The 20,521-nt window shown below is 41.0% G+C and overlaps 1 protein-coding gene across 1 annotated transcript in view; it reads right to left on the bottom strand.

Moving 5' to 3' along the window:
• The window catches only part of CEP112 (centrosomal protein 112kDa), a 594,823-nt gene that overhangs the window by 329,661 nt on the left and 244,641 nt on the right, over positions 1 to 20,521 (bottom strand). Inside the window, exons 17-18 of the mRNA XM_006833735.1 lie at positions 19,055 to 19,190; positions 5,187 to 5,294 (exon numbers count right to left, since the gene is read on the bottom strand). Coding sequence (XP_006833798.1) covers positions 5,187 to 5,294; positions 19,055 to 19,190 — 244 coding nt within the window. The remainder of the gene's footprint in view (positions 1 to 5,186; positions 5,295 to 19,054; positions 19,191 to 20,521) is intronic.

The following is a 20,521-nucleotide window of genomic DNA, read 5'->3' as shown; positions in this document are numbered from 1 at the left end:
GAAGAATTGATGCTTTTGAGTTATGGTGTTAGAGGAGAATATCGAAAGTGCCATGGGCTGCCAAAAGAACCAACAGATCCAATTTTGGAAGAAGTGCAGCCAGAGTGCTCCTTGGAGGTCAAGATGGCCAAACTTCGTCTCTCATACTTCGGACATATTGTCTGGAGGGACCAGTTAACTGGAGAGGGATGTCATGTTTGGAAAGGTGGAGGGTCAGAGAAAAAGAGGAAGATCCCCAGGGAGATTGATTGGCCAAGTGGCAGCATCGATGGACTCAAGTATGGCAACAGTAGTAAGGTTGGCCCAGGGTCGGGCAGTGTTTCATTCTGCTGTGCTTAAGGTCGCTATGAGTTGGTACCGACTCGATGGCACCTAACAACAACAACAACAGCATGATCATTAACCTCATCTGGAACCTCAATAGTGATGGGAAGCCTTACCAAGTTTTTAAACTCTAGTCAGATCATACTTGTAATCACCAAAAGAATTTCAAACAATTCTCAGCCACCATGTCCATGTCATCTCCTGTCCATGATGTGCGTTCTACAAAACAATCTATAAACCTCTGTGCATTGGATTCCCAACTTGCCCGTTACAACTGCACCCTGCCCCTCTCCTTCCAGACCAGCATCTCCACAGGTATTGTGGCTCCTGCCCTCACACTGCCACCTTCTACCTGAGCATTGTCTTCTGCTCCTCCCTGTTTCATCTCATGCTTGCTGCTGGAAGCTTTTCCAGTATAGATTAGTCTAAATTCAAAGAGGCTTGTGACTTTAATTCTCTAAAAATTTGGATAATTAAAATATGTATTAAAGGAACCTATTAGGAAGTGTAAGCTATCTGCTTTTTAAGTATGCCAACCCATCTTCACCTGCATACCCCATTTGTTTATCTCATATGATTTCCATTTTATCTCTGTTGTAGCAAAATATTTCAGTTTCAAATAATGGTATCTTGAGAAAGGCTGGCCTTCCAGTGTTTTTGTTTAGTTTTGCTTAATCATGGACAATAAGCATTTCTTCTTCCTGGAAGTTTTGACTACTTCTTTATCTGCTTAACTACATTTCCCTTTGGAAGCTTTGTAGTGAAAAGAGAAGACACAAAATATAAGGTTAAAGAATGGTATGATGGGAATGCCAAAAACATCTCCATAGTTCAGGAAATCCTAGCATGATGGTTTGTTGTTTGTTTCTAACTTGAATGAGTTTTGTGAAAAAACCATACGAATTGTCTTTTTGTTCCAGTGGGTTATACAGGAAAGAAACCGGAAATCTTGATGAAAGCTTGGGCTTTACAGGATATTTGTGTATTTGCTGCATGTGTTTGATGTTTCTCTTTCCACATCTGCACACTTGATGCCTGCATTCTGGCTAAGATGGCTTAAAATACCACCGGGTCTTTTTTTTTCTGACTTTATTACAATTCTTGGTATGATGCTTTATATATGGGGGGAGCTCCAAATTAGGCAAGAATAAGAGAGCTGAGGCCCAGAAGGCACAGATCACTCACTGCCTCTGGATGTCGAGTCCCTTGTCATATAGCATGCAGATCAGACCAGGTAAGTGTCCCTAAAACTTTTCCACCAAAGTACCCCAACAGCCATGCAAATGAATAGTACCCTGCAGGGGGGATCTGGGGCATGGCCTAAAAAAAGCAGGCTCAGCAAGCTGGAATTTTCTTTGAAATGTCCTATTTTTTCTTAAAAATTCATGAGAACTTTGCATTTTACAAAACAGGAAAGTCTATGTTTGTTTTAATAGGAATGTTAACTCAATAGTAAAATTACTTTGCTTTCCCACAACCTCATCAAGCAAATGCAACACTCCAGCAGACATGAATATAGCTTCACCAGCACCCTGGCCCCTGTTCACCACTCCCAGGGATATGGACCCAGGTTGGTACGGCAAAGGCTAGGTGACAAGCATCTCAATCCCCTTCCATTATAACATCTGAAATGCTTCGTTTTAGAGAAAAGAAAGACAACGCGTTAGAAGCGCTGCCACTCTGTCATGGCATCCAATGGCATCCATGAATGGCATCCAAGAAGGAAGTCCTGGAAGGAGAGACCCCAGCTAGTCAGACAGGTCTGCAGGTAAATGGCAGTGTCAGAGTCAAAGAAGTCTCCACCCTTTAAAGGAGACGGATTGGGAAGGGACCTTAACAGTAGGTCCACCCTCCAAATACCCATTGTCCCCTCACAACACTCTCTGCAGATATTCCAACACCCTCATGCTGGGACCATTCCACATTTGGATAGTTCAGAAGGAAAGGTCAACTTGAAGGAAATCAAAACATTCTTCAAAGGACCATCCACACACAGGCCTGATGTGGTGCTATTGAATCAGCACTGGACTGTGAACCACAAGGTTGGGAATTCAAACCCATTAGCTGCTCCTTGGAAACCCTATATAGGGTCGCTATGAGTTGGAACTGACTCGGCAGCACATAACAACATGGCCACTACTGGAGTCCTGGTGTGGCACTGTAGGATACACACTGGACTGTTAACTGCAAGGTCGGAGGTTCAAATCCATCAGTCACTCTTCGGAAACCCTATACAGGGTTACTATAAGCTGGAACCAACTTAACACCAACAGTAAGGATCCAGCTCAGGTTCTGGTTCTACCACCCCTTAACTGTGTGGGGGACCTCTGGTCAGTGACTTAAACAAATGTGCTTCCATTTTTACAATGAAAAAGAGGACTAAGAATCACACCCTTCACAATACGACTGTAAAGCTGGGAAATGGCTGAGTAATGCATGGAGAACAGTGCCTGGCCCAGGGTTGTGTTGTTGTTAGGTGTCGACTTGCAGTGACTCTCAGCCCTTTGCTACCCTCTCATTTCTCAAACTTCCAGCTCTTCAGGTCTTTACTACACAGACTGAGTATGAGACTTCCTCTAGGACAGACCTGGAGCTTAAAAACAGACAGGTACGGAATTTCCCTTAGTCCTGTCTTCTAGCAAAACACCTTTATTACTTAAACATTCCCCATATGTCATAGTTCCAGACCTTTCTAAAATATCTTCTTGGAAGATATTTAGGTATGTCAGTGTCCTAGTTAAAACGTGGTGGCCAGAACTATGTTATTCATTATATGACCTGGTATGGAAACAGTGCCCTGTGACTATGAGATCACTTCGCCTGTCCCATTGCCAAGGCCCTTACTTCCCTCACCTTTTTCCTTTTTCTTACCGTTCCAGGCTACTCCGGTCCCCTTACTTTGGCTGTTGAGTCTCTAAAACAGAGCATATATTTTTCCTCTGCAACCTTAATTGAATTTTCTTATTTTCAGCCAATCTTTCCAGTCTCTTATTCTACACATCAACTCCGGGTATAAACTCTGCACAAGCAGAAATGTTAGTTGTTACAATGTATGAATTCGTTTTTCATGTGGGACCTAGTTACTAGAGGATTAAGAACAGAAAGCACTCATGGTGCATTGGTATAACATATTCCACAAACACAATGTTCTAATTCCTACTTTGGTGAGCAGGAGCTGGGATCTTAAAAGCTCATGAACTACTGGTCTCTCCATGTTTGTAAGAAAGAAGAGTGATGAAAATTGAAGATGCTTGGAATCAACTAATCCAATAGACCAGTAGACATGTGCACATTAGTTTCCACGACTCTGAGACAGTAAGAGCTAGATGGTGTCCAGTTACCACGGCCAATTGCTCTGAAAGGGATCACATTGGAAGCACCCGGATAGAGTGGGGAGAAAATGTGGAACAAAACTCAAAATTAAAAAGAAAAAGAAAAAAGGCCTGGCTTACTGATCAGAAAGAGACCTGGAGGAAGCCAAGGTTATACCTTCAACCACTTTTCAGGTCTGGAGTGGAACTCACCTTTGTGGCTCAATTTTCAGCCAAGCAGTAGACAAAGTATATAGGGGTTCAACAACACTAGTTAGAAGATTGGAGAAAGAGGGCAGGAGGGCAAACAGACCCACAGGGAGAAAGCGTTAGGATGACTGTTGTTACATGGAGGGGACTGCAATCCTTGAGATGAAACATAATGTAGGAATTCTTAAATATAAAACTGATGATCTCTGTAAACAATAACTCAATTCACAATAAAAAGTTTCAAAATGAAGACTTATAGCTTCAGAATGAGTTGGAATCAACTCAATGGCAGTGGATTTGGGTTTAACTTGAGTGACTAAATTAAAGATTATTCCAAATGGTAAGAAACCAAGGCAAGCGAATTAGGCAAAATGAGTAAATATTTCATAGCCACCTGAGAAATTCTGAAAATAAGCAGGGTTATATGGTTATTCTTAATCCAAATTCTGTATACGAAGTCCTGTAAATCTCAGTCCTAGCCTACCACTTATTCCCTCTCTCTTTCTACAATTAGAACCTTCCTTCCAATTCCCATTTTTCTCCTCAAACACTACAAAATGGTCACTATCTCAGAAGCTTTGAATTTGCTGTTACCGCAGCCTGGAACACTGACCCTCCGGAGATATCATGCTAGACTTTGTCTGAGACCATCAGTGGGCTTCCCTGGCCACTTAATAACTAAATTCAAAATCCACTGAGTTGATTTGGACTCATAGCAACCCTGTATGATGGAGGAGAGAACTGCTTCCAGAAGTTTCTGCAACTGCACATCTTTATGGGAGCAGACTGCCGTATCCTTCTTCCACAGAGCAGCTGGTGGACTCCAACCACCACCTGTTCAGCTACCAGTCGAATGCTTAACCCATGGTGCCACCAGGGCTGGTCATTAAATCTTTTAGCAAAGCTTATGATGGTGACCGCCCTCCTTATTTCTTCATAAATCACTTTGAAGTGACTTCATTTTGTATTCATATCTGGTGGTCGACTGAAATGTAAGCTCTGTACAAGAAGAGCCCTCGTCTGTCCAGTTTACAGCTGCCCCCAGAGTCGAAAACACAACCCTGGCATATAGTAGGTATTCACACAACGGATCCAGAGAGGGAAAAAGGCGAACCGGTGCTATGACAGCAATAGAAGAACTCGAGATTAACGTGAAGCAGATTTCACGGAACACGTAAAATACCCTGTTATTGGATTTTAGGGAAACAAACCATATTTTAATCTTTCAAATATGGTGGTAACACATCCTCTTTTTAAAAAAGTCACTATGCAGAGATTTTACAATATAAAGAGATTTTTAAAAGTGACTAGCTATGTGTTAGAAAAACAATGAAGACCAACCTGCTGGTCGTATCTTTTTTTGACATCTTCCAGCTGCCACAGAAAGTCTTTTGATTGTTTCTCACGAAGAGACTTGGATCTACTTAGATCTGCTTCCACTTTTTCCATCTACAAAGTCAGAAAAACAAGTATTGAAATTTGAAAAACAATAACATGATTATTTCATCATTTAGTAATTGGTCCTATCAGAAAGATTTTAATTACCTCACCAATCAAAATGATGAATTTGAAGGTGATAAATCATAAAAAATGCATGTGAATCTACTTTTCATAGTTTAAGGCAGAAAAAGTAAAAGTGACATATAATTGACTAAATTATAATGTCATAACTATAATATGGAGTTCCGGTGTCATGTGTGGGTTAATGCGCTAGACTGCAAAGGTGGTTTGAACAGCAAAGTAGGCCTTTCAAACTCACCAACTGCTCTTTGGAAACCCTACACAGGGTCGCTACGGATGAGAACCGCACTTAACAACTATTATGTAACAGAAATACAATTTTAGACATATATTTATTCAACAAGATTCTACCAAGTTTTTGGTATGGGCAAGATACACATGCTGAGTAGGAGAAAATATCTAAAACTGGTTTATTTGATAAGAGCCTTGTACCTCACATGTATAAAGAACACGTGCTGTTGTTGGTAAGTACATGAGTGGTTCCAAATCATAGAGACCCTATATAGGGTTTCTTAGGAGCAACCTGTAGGTTTGAACTACTGACCTCATGGTTAACAGTCCAGTGTTTATCCTACAACACGACACCAGGACTCCAAAGGACTCTTATAACTCAGTAATAAATGGGCAATTAAACCCAATTGCCATAAAAGATTTGAATTTAGTCAGTCCCAGGCTCTAAATGAGATGTGTTCCTAACTGTTTCTTTAAGGATATGTCAGGGATTTGAACTGGGTCTGCCCCATTCAGTCGTGGCTGAGGAAACCTCACTGGAACAGACCGAGATTTTGTAAGCGACAGTGAACCATAGAGAACTGAAAAATTATGGGTCTAAACCTAGAAATTTAATATCCGTCTTGCAGAAGAACAGTAGCATTCACATTACATAGCAAACAAATCTCTTGCCCTCAGATTTGGAACAAAGTCTGAGGAAGTGTTGCTCCACTCAAAGATGGCAGCACCCACTCAAAGATGGCGGCTGACCTTGCAACTTTGAATGTATGCTGCTCTCCTACAGTCCCAACATGAATTCAGTCTCATGAACCAACCCTGAAAGGATTCAGTAGATCTTTTCTAAGTCTCCCATTCCAGGGTTTTTAGCAGCAATTTTTTCCATTCTGGGTATCATGCTGAAGATACCAAACTGTAAAACTTCAACTGTCTTCTTGTTTTGCTTTGCCAGCCATGATATAACCAGTTTAAAGCACAAGTTGGCTATTTGTAACTTAGGAACTGCTTGTATAAACTTCTGTGAAGAAGATACAGAAATGGTCAAAACACATATGAGAAGATGCTCAACATCATCAATCATCAGGGAAATGTATATTAAAGTCACAATTAGATACCACTTCATACTCACTGGGTGGACAACACTCAGACAGACAGATAATGACAAGTGTTGATGATGACGTAAAGGAAACACAACTCTCATATATACCAGAGGGGCAAATGTAAACTGCTGTAGCCACTAGGGAAAATAATTTGGTAAAAAAAATTTCAACAAAGCTAAACATAAGAGTTACCATTGTTGCTGCTGTTATGTGCCGTGGAGTCGGTTCCGACTCATAGCGACCCTGTACAGGATTTCCGAGGCTGTAAATCTTTACAGGAGCAGAAAGCCTCATCTTTCTCCTGCGGAACAGCTGGTAGTTTTGAACCGCTGCAGACCCTGAGGTTAGCAGCCCGTTTCGTAACGACTACGCTACCAGAGCTCCATAAGAGATACCATATGACCCAGTAATTTCATTCCTACATATATTCCTAATTGAAAAACTGTTGTTGTTGTTGTTGTTATACAGTGCCACTGAGTTCTGACTCACAAGTACATTGTATAGAGTATCTGAGGAGTGGCTAGTGGGTTTGAGCCTCCAGGCTTTTGGTTAACAGTTTAGCTCTTACCCTACAGTAACATACCAGGACTCCAAGTGAAAAACTACATCCATATAAAACCATGCACACAAAAGTTTATAGCAACATTATTCATAATAGCTCCAAATAAGGAAACAACTCAGATATCCATCAAATGATGAACGCATAAACAAATATGGCAAATGAAAGCTGTTATGTCATGTGACTTCTCCTCTGAAATGTAACCCCATGTCCCCTAATTTAGCTCAACTTTGTAGCATAGCCAATGGCACAATAAATACTAATCAGTAGGGGAAGGGGAGGCAGCATGTACCCAATGTGTTCAAGATTTGCTGAATGAATAACTTTTAACAATGAATAGTGTCATTTTACTTAATGGTTGTTGGGATTAGATGTCGTCGAGTTGGTTGCACAACAGAATGCAACACTGCCTGGTCCTCTGCCAGCCTCACAATTGCTACATGTGAGGTCGTTCTTGCTGCCACTGGGTCAACATGCCTTTGTGGGGTCTTCCTTTTTTTTTAACTGACCCTCCAACTTATCAAGCTGGTGTTCCTTTCCAGGGACTGGTTCCTCCTGACAACATGCCCAAAGTACAAGAAAAAAAGTCCCCCATCCTGACTTCTAAAGAACATTCTGGCTGTATTTCTTCTAATATAAATTTATTTGTTCTTCTGGCAGTCCATGGTACTTTCACTATTCTCCTCCAACACCATAACACAAAGGCATCCATTCTTCTACGGTCTTCTTCATTCACTGTCCAGCTTTCACATGCATATGAAGTTATTGAAACTGCCATGGCTTGGGTCAGGCACACCTTAGTCCTCAAACTGTTATCTTTGTTCTTAAACACTTTAAAGAGGCCTTTTGCAGGAGATCTGCCTAATGCAATGTAGCATTTGATTTCTTGACTTTCATGAGTGTTGACTGTGGATCTAAGTGTAAAGAAGTCTTAGACATATTTAATAGTTTCTCCGTTTCTTATGATGTGATTTATTGATCCAGCTGTGAGGATTTTTGTTTTCTTTATATTGAGGTGCAATCCATACTGAGGCTGTAGCTCTTGATCTTCATCAGGAAGTATTTCAAGTTCTTTTTCCTTCCAGTAAGCAAAATTGTATCATCTGCACACATCAGGCTGTTAATAAGTCTTCCTCCAATCCTGATGCCACATTCTGCTTCATATAACCCAGCTTCCTGGAATATGTACTCAACAGACTGCATGTATCTGGTGAAAGGATACAACCCTATTGTACACCTTTCCTGCTTTTAAACCATTCAGTATGTCCTTGTTCTGTTTGAATGATTGCCACATGGTCGATGTACATATTCCTCATGAGTGTAACTACATGATTCCTAACTCATCCAAAATATAAACATCTATGGAATTATGGCATAAATAAAAGAGTTGAATCTAACTTGTACCATCTAGACAATTAGATGACATATTGTTGTTTTTGCTTTCATCAAAATCTCTTTTAAGTGTGACAGAAAATTGATACAGTAATGGGGAAATGTCTTCATATAAGTAACATGAAAATGGTGCTTTTCATTCAGTGTAGTGCAGTACTGAATTTGTCTTTCCACCCACGGACTGTACCTTTCTGAGGCATTTGTCCATTAATGCGACACCAGTTCTGTCACTGACTACTTTATACTGCTGATTATCCTGCTTCACTGAAGTGGTGAGATATTTCTTCTTTTCAACTTGTACACAATGCCCTCTTCCAGGTTACCTTTCAATAAGCCTAAGATTAGTTAAAACAAGAATATTTGGGGGAAGTGAACTGTGAAAAATGCTTCCTTCACAGTTTCAGGTTAAATTTGAAAAAAAAAAAAATTTCAAATGTATTTATTCAGACATGATTAAACTTTCAGATTCTGAGAGCAAAGACATTCAGTGAAAAGCTGCCAGCGTCACAGAAGGATAAGAACCAAACACATTACCACTCACTGCTGCCTGTTGTCTAAGGCGGTCTCACAATCGCTGGTTCTGGCTCTGACAGCTGAAGTATCTAGATTATGGCAGGACACTTAGCACCCAAGTATCTCTCTGTAAATATCAACATCCAAATCCAACCATCAGAGTGATAAGATTGTTGTTCCATAACATCAGTATTTTGGCCCAAAGCAAATTTACTAAAGGAAGCATGGTGAAGTCTTATTTTCTTTCTAACTCAACTTAGCCTTCATGGGGAAATAATAATTTTTCTTCATTAAAAAAAAAAAAAAAAAGTTATATTCCTCTCTTTGACCTTGGAAAAAGAAAACTGGATAGGTATTTTACAACAGGAAGACAAAAACAGCTTTAATGAAAAAAAAGTCTTAAAAATCTAGGATGAAGTAATCTGATATCCTGAACTATTGGAACTACAATTAACAAAACAAGGAAACTACACAGAGAACAGACAAGACACTCTCGTGGTGGTTGTTGTCAATGTTAAATGCTGTTGGGTCAACATCGACTCATACCAACCCAGTTTCCATGGAGTAGCTAGCTGGTGGGTTTGAACTGCTGACTTCATGACTACCAGACCAATGCCTACAGCGCTGCATCAGAACTCCAATATGATACTCTAGAATACGAGAAGTTTGCTGATGGCTCTCAAATCTCAATGTAGCCAGAACCTCATAGTCAAGGTCTAGTCTTTGACTTCCAACCACAGAGGGAACTTCTGCCCACTCCTTCCCTCTAATAGTGACCTTTCTCTTCCTCCACCCCAGCACACACCACCTCCACATCCACTCCATTTCCTCCATCCCACTCTCCATGCCACCCATTTAGGGGATACTCCACCGGTCCCTGCAGCAGCAGCCTTCCCTTCTCCCTACCTCAGTACAGACCATGGTCACTTCCACTTCACTTTCATGATCTCCTCTTAGCTCTTGGTACTGGATGACGGCTCCGCTAGCATCCAACTACCTAGACAGGGATCCGTCAGTCTCTCATTATCTACAGCCAACACCAATTTGACTATTGTGTCAGATCAATTCTTTGATTGTGCCTCAAACTTGACTTTATTTGTAGTACAACACTGTAGGGAAATTTTATTATGAAGTTCAGTTACATTCAAGAGTTCTCTTTTATGTCACCATGTCAATTGGCATGTCATAGTCCACACAGACAATTCGTCTGTTATCCATCCAGATACCATTCTGCTTTGTTTCTAACTTGAAATGTTACCACACACACAAAAAAATGTGGAACAAAACTCAAAATTATTTAAAAAAAAAAGAATTGTGCATATTGGTCAGTAAGAGATTGGAGGAACCTGAGACTATAGTCCTCTATCACCCTTCAAGTCTGGAAAGGAACTCACTCTCAAGGACTAACTTTCAGTATACAGGGGAGACAACAATAGAACTTACAAGGTATTTTCACCACAAAGCAGACAATCATCAAAATCAAAAGGGCAACACTTACCTAAGGACAAAGTTGAGAAGGGATGGGAAGGTGGGTAGAATGGACACAGGAACCACAGGAGGAAGCAGGGTAAGTGCTATTGTATGGAAGGGATTACAGTCACTGAGATGAACCAAACTGTATGATGTGTTGAATGTCGTAATGATGATCTTGTCTTTAAACCTTCACTCTACTCACAATAAAAAGTTTTTTTGTTTTTGTTTTTTAGAAAGAGTTCCCCTTTATGCTTTTCACATTAGAACTCAAACAAGACAGTCACTAATCTGTCCTCAGTAATTTAACCACGTCTTCTTACATTCTACTAACCTTGGTATTTCCCAAACAAGCCATGGCTACTCTGGATTCTGTTAAAACGTGTGCTCTGTAAACCACCTGGAAAACCCCTTTATTTGTTTTTATCTCTTCCCTCTGGTCAATCTCCGAGGTTGAGTCAAGCTTCCTCTCCTCTGAGGTGTTGTCTCATCCCACAACTGATATAACTGTCCCCCTTCTCTCTGTCCCCTAAGACTTAATATCTCTATTTTCCAGGGTACATTGTATTTTCTCTATGGTCTGGAAGTGTGTTAAATGTGTTAGCTTTGTCTATTCATCTAGATCATGAACTCGCAGATAAAAGAAAACATGACTTTTGTATTCTATACTTGTTTCTTCCTTTGTATCAAAAGAAACTCTTTGTATTTTAATTATGAAGTAGCAGGCATGCTATACAGAATAAGTACCTAGTCAGTTTCTTACAGGATGAATGGAAGAGTAAGAGAAAGAGAAAAGGGAAGAGAAATCAAGGCGGGAGGACATGGTTCCATTAGTAACTTTAGTAAATATTCAAATAAAGTTTATCTTTGGCTTTCATCTTACTTCAGCACAGGGCAGAAAACTTAAAATAAAGGTCAAATATTCACACATTAGAAGTTAAATAATATGAATCATAAATAAAGCAGCTTCACGTACTCAAGGTGGGTTTTTAGGTCAGTGTGCTTTCCATCATAAAAACAGAAAACCGCCAACAACTTAAAGCTTATGAAAAGACTTTATAAACCTACACATTAAGAAAAATTCAGAGCAGGTAAGTTGATAATCTAAGAAAATGAAATACTGAAGATTAATTATACTGACCGAAAATGCCAGACCCCACTCCATTCTCCTTGAACAACTTAACAGATAGCCAATCAACAAGCCATGTAAAATCGTAAAAATATTTAGAAAAACACAACGTTCTTGGTTGCCATAACTACAAAAGATTCTGCTTCATCATAGGATCATTCCGCATTCTACTCATCCTCAACTAAAAAACAAAAACAAAAATAAAAACCAATGCTCCTTTACTACATAACTCGGGCTTCAGAAGAAGCTCAGAGTAAAATTTGGTAGCCAAATCAGGAACACAAAAGGCCATGAATGTATTTATGTATTTATATGACTATATGTACTATTGTTGTTAAATGTCTTTGAGTGGGTTCCGACTCATAGCAACCCTGTATATGGTTTCCAAGGAGCAGCTGGTGGATTTGAACTGCCGACCTTGCAGTTTAACATGACCATGTAGTCCAGTGCATTATCCTGCAATACCACAACAGGATTTCTTACCTTAGACATTACTTTCAGCTAATTGTGAGAGAAAACCTAAATATCTCCATAATTTAAATGACATGAGTTTTGTTTTGTTTTTAACCGCCTGCTAAAAAAAACTCAGCAGTATGCTGCTGTCTCAGTAGCTCACAGGGTTAAGGTCTCTGCAGTTCTGAATATCTGGAATGGGGAAACGGGTGACAGGTAAACAAACAAACAAAAAAAGGTCAAAGGGCATATGTTAGCTGAGGCCAGCTCCCTTTCATGGGGCTTTCCTACAAGTTCAAGCAAATAGAAAATCAATTCAGTTGTTTGTATTTTGTTGGCAAGAGCTCTGTTAAGTGGTCAGGTCCGTCTGCAAGGCAAGGGACTATCATTTTTAAAACGGATTTTAAAAAAGTCAGCAGCACTGCAAGATAAAAATCAACACACAAAAATCAGGTGTATAAGGACAATTGCACTTATAAGCAATGAACAAACCATAAAGGAAATTAAGAAAGCAATTCTATTTACAATAGCATCTACGAGAATACTACAGGAACCAGTGTATGTGGCAGCAATGAAGCTCACGACTTGTACACTGAAAACTATAAAACACTGAGAGAGAAAAAAAAGCCAGGATGTTTTCTATCAGAGTCCTAGCGTGGCACTGTAGGATAAGCACTGGGCACTGGACTGCTAACAGCAAGGTTGGTGGTTCAAACCCATCAGCTAGTCCTTGGAAACACTACACAGGGTTGCTATGAGTCAGAACTGATTCGGCACTTAAAAACAACAACATCCTGTGCTGCACACTAAAGAGTGCCTGACCCAAGCCATGGTATTTTCAGTAGTCTCAAATGCATGTGGCAGTTGGACAATGAATCAGGAAGCATGGAAGAACAGATGCATTTGAATTATGGTGCTGGAGAAGAATACTGAAAGAACAAAGATCTGTCTTGGAGCAGGAGCAGCCAGAATGCTCCTTAGAAGGCAGGGTGGTGCGACTTCATTTCTAGGAACTCCAGTATGTTATAAGGAGGGTCCAGTTCCTGGAGAAGGACATCGTGTTTGATAAAGTGGAATGTCAATGGAAAAGAAGGAAACCCCCACAAGATGGACTGACACAGTTGGCCGCAGCAATGGGCTCAATTGTAACAAGAGTTGTGAGGAAGGCGCAGGACCAGGCAGGGTTTTTGACAGCACCTAACACCAATCCTGTGTTCTGGGACTAGACGGCTTAATATTTTTAAAATGGCATTATCACCCAAATAAGGTCAAGTCAGTGCAATCCCTATTAAAATCCCAGTTGTTTTTTGTTTCTGTGGAAATAGAACCAAAAAAAAAATTCTCAAATTCAAGGGATTCTGAATATCCAAAACAATCTTGCAAATGATATGTCTGAAAAGGGTCTGGTACGTATATAGACTATACATATATACCAGTACGTATCACTTGGAGTTTTGGTGTGGCACCGCAGGATAGGCATTGGACAATTAACTGCAAGGTCGGTGATTCAAACCCACCAGCCACTCCTTGGAAACCCTATACCGGGTTGCTATCAGTTGGAACTAACTCCACGGCACTTAGTAACAACAACAATGCGTCGCTTGACATCCACGATATGTTCGATGAAACAGGACATCATGTGATTTGGACGTTGGGCAAATATGCAAACACCATATTAAAACCTGTGAGAGTCCACTTCCAGTTGCTGAACTGGCTGCTGATGCTGCTAGCAGAGGTTGGAGAGATGCACTGTGGGAGGAGCAGCAGCTGAGGAATCGAGCAAAGAGGCAACGGAGTACATCCTACCTCACCTGAGCAACTGTCCCATCCGCCTGAGCGGCAGACACAGGTCAGCTCAATAACCACTGGCCCATTCCTGCCTTCGGAAAAACTCGGAGAGCCTTATCCCACCCATGCTGCCCAAGAGTCTGGGTTTGGGGTCTTTAACAGCATTAAAGGGGAATGACAAACAATAGGAGAGTTGCTTTCCTTTTAAACAAAACAAACCTTATGGCACCAAGGACATTGCACAAAGGACCACTAAGTGATGCGTATTTATTTCTGTCTCCCAGGGGGCTGCAAAACAGTCATGGAAATGGAAAGGTAACAGGCTTTTTGAAGTTCTTCTGTGTGTGTGTTTGTGTTGTCACTGTCAGGGAACATCAGTTCTGACTCGGGGACAGTAGACTGAAACACCGCTCAGTCTTGTTGGCGCAACCCTCACCATTGTTCCTAAATTTGAGCCCATTGTTGTAGCCACTGTATCAATCCATCTCACGGAGCATCTTCTTTCTCACTCACCCTCTACTGTACCAAGCCTGGTGTCCTTCTCCAGGGACTGGTCCCTCCTCCTGATAACATGCCCGAAGCATGAGATGAAGTCTCACCATCCTAGCTTTTAAAGAGCACTCTGGCTGTACTTCTTCCAACACAGATTGGTTTCTTCCGGCAGTCCATAGTATATTTGATATCCTTTTTCAATACCACAAATCAAAGGCATCATTCTTCTCCCCATCTTCCTTCATCACTGTCCAGCTTTCTCATGTATATGAGGAGATTGAAAATACCAAGACCTAGATCAAACCCACCTTAGTTTTCAAAGTAACATCTTTGTTTTTAAATACTTTAAGATATTTTGCAGAATTGCCTAATGCAATGTTTCATTTGATTTCTTTTCTCCATTTATCATGATGTTGCTTATTGACTCAGTTGTGAGAATTTTGTTTTATAGACAGATTTATATTTGTTGTTATTGTTATGTGCCATCAAGTCGGTTAAGACTCATAGCGACCCTGTTGTATAGGGTTTCTGTGAAGCAGCTAGTGAGTTTGAACCCACTGCCTTTGCGGTTCAAACCGACCTTGCAATCCAGTGCATTATCCTACAGAGACACACCAGGATTCGTCTTTACTTCCAATTTTCACATTCCAGTCACCAGTAATTGTCAATGCACCTTGATTCCATGTTTGATCAACTTCAGACTGCAGAATCTGATAAAACTCATCAGTTTCTTCATCTCTAGTACTCATGGCTGTTGGATAAATTTGAAGACGGGCCTTAATGGGCTTTCCTTGTTGTTAAGCACACACAAGTCAGGTCTGACTTACAGTGAGTGACCCACTATAAGGTTTCCGAGGAGCAGCTGGTAGGTTTAAACCACCAACCTTGTGATTAGCAGTCCAGTGCTTACCTTATAGCACCACATCAGGACCCTTGGTCTTCCTTGTAGGCATTTGACTACTATCCTATCACTGACAGTACTGTACTTCAGGACAGACCCTGAACTGCTCTTTTTGACAATGAATGTGATGCGGTCCCTCTTCAATTTGTCATTACTAGCATAGCAGACCACGGTAGATCTGATTCAAAATTGCTAGTACCAGAGCATGTCAGCTCATTGATGCCTAGAATAGAGATCCATTCTGCCTAGGATACAGGGCCCCGTTTCCTTTTTGACAATGTCTAATTTCCCTTGATTTACATTTTGCACATTCCATCTTCTAATTACTAATGAATGCTTGCAGCTGAGTGTTCTCATTCTGATTCAGGTCACACCGACAAATGAAGGTTCCAGAAGTTTTTTTCTCTGTTCACACATCATCAAGGTCAACTATGGAGGGAGTGCTGGTGGCACTGTAGGATAAGCACTGGACTGCAAACTACAAAGACAGCAGTTCAAACCACCAACCTCTCTGCAGGAGAAAGATGAGGCTTTCTGTTCCCTCATCTTTGTAAATATTGACAGGCTTGGCAACCCTATACAGAGTCACCACGAGTCAGAACTGATTCAGTGGCACTAAACATGGCAACAATAGACATTGTGCAGGAAGCTCTTTGCCAGCTGTACTCTTAGTGCCTTCCAACCAGAGGAGCTCACCTTTTGACCCAGTATCAGACAATATTTTCTATCCCACATTAATACATTCCATCTCCCCCTTCCCGTAGATAAGACTTCCTAGCCTTCAGATTAGCTTAGATCCTTCGATCCCCAGATCAGATGAGACCCTTTCCCCACTCAAACACTCCCAAACCTCACAATTCAACTAGTTTTGTTGTTGTTGTTATGTGCCATGGAGTTGGTTCCGACTCATAGCGACCCTGTATAGGGTTTCCAAGGCTGTAAATCTTTATGGGAGCAGAAAGCCTCATCTTTCTCCTACGGAACAGCTGGTAGTTTCGAACTGCTGACCTTGCGGCTCGCAGCCTGATTCGTAACCACTACGCTACCAGTGCTCCTTGTAAAGACCCTTAAATGAGCCTGAAAGACAAAGGTGTAAGTCACAATCAGCGGTTCTTAATGTCTCTCTGTTATGCATCCAGATAACATTCTTCGTTCCTTGTAACTTTATTATTTTTTTCATTAATTCAACAATAATAGGATGATGGATTAAATTTACAATCACCTGAAGTACAAACAAACTGAGTAAGCAGATTCAATCACACAAAAAGTCAAAATAAACCCAACTTGCCAAGAGCAGTGGATTTCAGAATTTGGTTTCCATGGCAAACCAGCAAATTTTCCAGGTCTGCTACTAAAGTTCTGGTATGCTAAGCGCAAGACCACAGGGTTGGTTAGAACCACAAGGCGGGTGGTTCAAACTCACCAGCTGCTCCTTGGAAACTCTATTCTAGGTTGCTAGGAGTCAGAACCGACTTGACAGCACTTAACAACATAACAATAAAGTTTTGCCACACAGTAAACAATTGTAAACAAAAAAGAACAGCATCCAAACCAGAGGACACTATTTGGAATGGCGTTGTGGATTAATGAGCCAGACTGCAAAGCCGTTTGAACTGCAAGGTTGGTTGTTCAAGCTCACCAGAAGCTCCTCAGAAACCCTATACAGGGTCGCTCTGGGTCAGGACTGACTCTACGGCACTTCATAACAACAACACCATCATTTAATGATAGTGGGTTACATATTGGGATGCTAAGTGCAAGGTCAGCAGTTCCACGGGAGCGAGATGAGGCTTTCTGCTCCCGTAAAGCTGTACAGCCTTAGAAAGCCTATCCAGGGTCACTATGAGTCGGAAGCGACTCTACAGAACCTGGCAGCAGCAGCAGTAGTAGGATGGATTTTCAAGATGCGAACAAGAAACTAGAAAAGTCAAGTACTAGTGGAAGTACCAGAAAGACTAGTTAACTGACATCTATACAGTCAGTTTACAAGATAAAAAAGTTTCATTTCAGAATTACTGCCACTACTTCAAAGCTCCTAACTGTCTTTTTCAGTCATTTATTTGCTTTGCAGAGAACAGCCAAGTATAGGAGACACTTTCTTTTACCAATAAAAGCATATGCATAATCATGTAATTCTTTAATGAGAAAAGAATTTTCATTAAACTGTATGTCTCCGACATAATGAATCACAGGCAGCTAATACTCATAACGGAGTATCCATTGGAGTAATAATTAGACTGGTGTACTATTATTTACTCAGTGGCTACTATGTAAGCAATGGGATTTTAGGAAGAATTTCAAAGTGAAACAAGTCTTGTGAAGCAATGTCTTAAAAACAGTTTCAGTCTGTTCCATTTTCCCTCCTGGGTCTCATTTTCGAAACAGCAGTTCACTTTCAAAAACAAACTCAAAGCTTTTCTTTTCTTTCTTTTTTTTTTTTAAATTCAAAATCCCATTGTCTGCTACCTGCAGCAGTTTCCAAATGGAAAAAGATGCCCTACAGCGTGGCTGCTTTTACACAAAAGGTTTCTGTGAGGAGAGAAAAAGCAGCTTCAACAACAGCAGAAAAGGAAGACTGTCACAAATATAGAATCTGGAAAAATCGAAAAATATTACGATTCCCTAAATAACGCACGTGCTGTATGCTCAATTACATGGCTGCTCTACAGCTCCATGGCGTCTCTGGACCAGATATGAACATAGAAATCCATATAGAAGTAAAAGATAGACTGAGAAACAAACACACTATATAAACCAGAGTGATTTTCTCAGAGTGGAGAGAAGAGTTTGGGGATTAGACATGAATAGTAAAGCAAACATCAACGGCACCTGCCATGTTTTAGCTTAAATAAACAGTATCGTCAACTGCTGAGTCTTTATGATGGGTTGTTGTTGTTGTTAAGTGCTGTTGAGTCAACTCTGACCCATAGCAACACTGTATAGGGTTTCCAACGAGCAGCTGGTGAGCTTGAACCGCCGACCTTGCAGATCAAGCAGCTTTGCAGTCTGGCTCATTAGGTGTTTGTAATCTTCTTTTACAATTTTTTTTCCCCTCAAAAAGAAAACATCACTTATCCTATAGAGTTAGAGGCAGTCTCTATGCTCTTGAATGGCTAGTTGGGAATAATGTGCAGTAACTGACAAATAGAGCACTCCTCACAGGACATTAACACACACAGACTTGGTGAATGTGGGACCTTAAACTGTGGAAACTTACAACACATGGGATTTTCCTTCCAAGCAGATCCCTCTTCCCAAGGCCAGCTACATTCCTGTCATTACTATGTTTGTAGATGTTGTTGTTAAGTATCGTGGAGTAGGTTCTGAGTAATAGCAACCCTGTATAGGGTGGAGCAGCTGGTGAGTTTGAACTGCAGTTCAAACTGACCTTGAGGTCAAGTGCTTATTCTCTGGTGCCACACCAGGACTCCATGAATTTGTAGATAGCACTTCAAAATAATCAGTCTGTCACTGTTGAAAGATGAGCAAGCTGTTCTTTGGAAAAGCTACAAAGGTCACGATGAGTCGGAACCATCTCAACAGTGCTTAACAACACCAAAATTTGGAGAAAGCTTTTTTTAAAAGAGTAAGAGGTTTCTATTATGGCAAGATTAGGATGTACTAAGAAAGTCGCTTTTAAAAAGGGTGGTGTTGAAGACTTACCTGCTCTTTCATTTCGGCGTAGACTTTCTCTGAGTTGAGTTCCACCTGCCGCTTAAACTCTTCTAGGGCAGCATCTGCCTGCTGGGCCTGCAGCCTCTGAACTTCAGTCACACGAGTTAACTGCTCCTCTTTTTCCCTGGAAGAGTTCAGAAAAGCTTCAGAATTCAAACAAACAGTGAAAGAATTAGGCTTAAAGAGCAGAAGAATATTTCTCTTCTCTAAATAAAAGCCAGATTTCAAATTTTGATCCAGGTCCTGCAAAATTTTTCTTTAAGAAAGTTAACAAGAAAAGAATTCGTCTTAAAATATATATATGTGTGTGTTCTTGGGAGAGCACCATTGCTTGGCAAAAATTTCCCTCAAACCTAGCTGTTTACAGCCAGGTGTGCCCATCGGTTGCTGAAGGGATAATAATCCAAGCCTGGAATGGCCATATGGCGGGCTCCTTACCCAGTCACAAGAGAACTGAACATGAGGCTAAGTGAAACACGTCAGTCACAAAACACCACATGTTGTAGGATTTCATTTTTAGGAAATGTCCAGATTAGGCAACTCCAGAGACAGAAAGTAGATTCCCAGAGGCCAGGGGAAATACAGAGTGACTGCTAATGGTATGAGGTTGTTTTCTGAGGTGAGGGAAAGTTCTGGAATTAGATGTCACTGTTGTGGTGAAGTGCCGCTGAGGTGGTTTCGGCTCACTGTGATGCTGTACAGGGTTTCCGAGGAGCAGCTGGTGGGTTTGAACCATCGGCCTTGTGGTTTGAAGTCCAGTGCTAACCTTGCAGCGCAACCCCAGGAGTGGTGATTATTGCACAGGCTTGAAAATATACTGAAAATTGTCAACTTTAAAAGGGTGTGTGAAAGCATATCTCAATTAAGGAAAAAAAAACCATTACAGAGGAAATATGTTATCTGCATGTCTACTCAGCAGGTGACAACAGGGAGGTAGAAGCAACAGAGCAACACGATGGCCCAAAATGATGCCAAACTGTCCTCCCAAAGACTTACGGAGAAGAAATGAAAACCACCTCATTTATTCATTGCTGTTGGTAAGTGTGTCGAGTCGGTTCCAACTCATGTTGTTGTTATGTGTCGTGGAGTCGATTCCGACTCATGGCAACCCTGTACAGGGTTTCTGAGACTGTAAATCTTTATGGGAGCAGAAAGCCTCATCTTTCTCCTGTGGAACAGCTGGTAGTTTCGCACTGCTGACCCTGAGGTTCACAGCCCGATTCATAAGCACTACGCTATGTTGTTGTTGTTGTTGTTGTTGTTACACGACCCTGAAAAGCGTTTCCGAGGAGCAGCTGATGCGTTTGAACCACAGACCTTGTGGTTCAATCTGACCTTGCAGTCCAATGCTTATCCTACAGCACCACACCACGACTCCATTTATACACACCAAAGCTGAAATTATATGGTCAAAAGAGTCCAAGAAAACATGAGAAATTTTTACCTTGATAGAAG

Source organism: Chrysochloris asiatica, unplaced genomic scaffold (assembly GCF_000296735.1).
Source record: "Chrysochloris asiatica unplaced genomic scaffold, ChrAsi1.0 scaffold00007, whole genome shotgun sequence".
Lineage (NCBI taxonomy): Eukaryota > Metazoa > Chordata > Mammalia > Afrosoricida > Chrysochloridae > Chrysochloris > Chrysochloris asiatica.
Note: the sequence above shows the minus strand (reverse complement) of the source record. Positions and strands in the feature narration are given on the sequence as shown.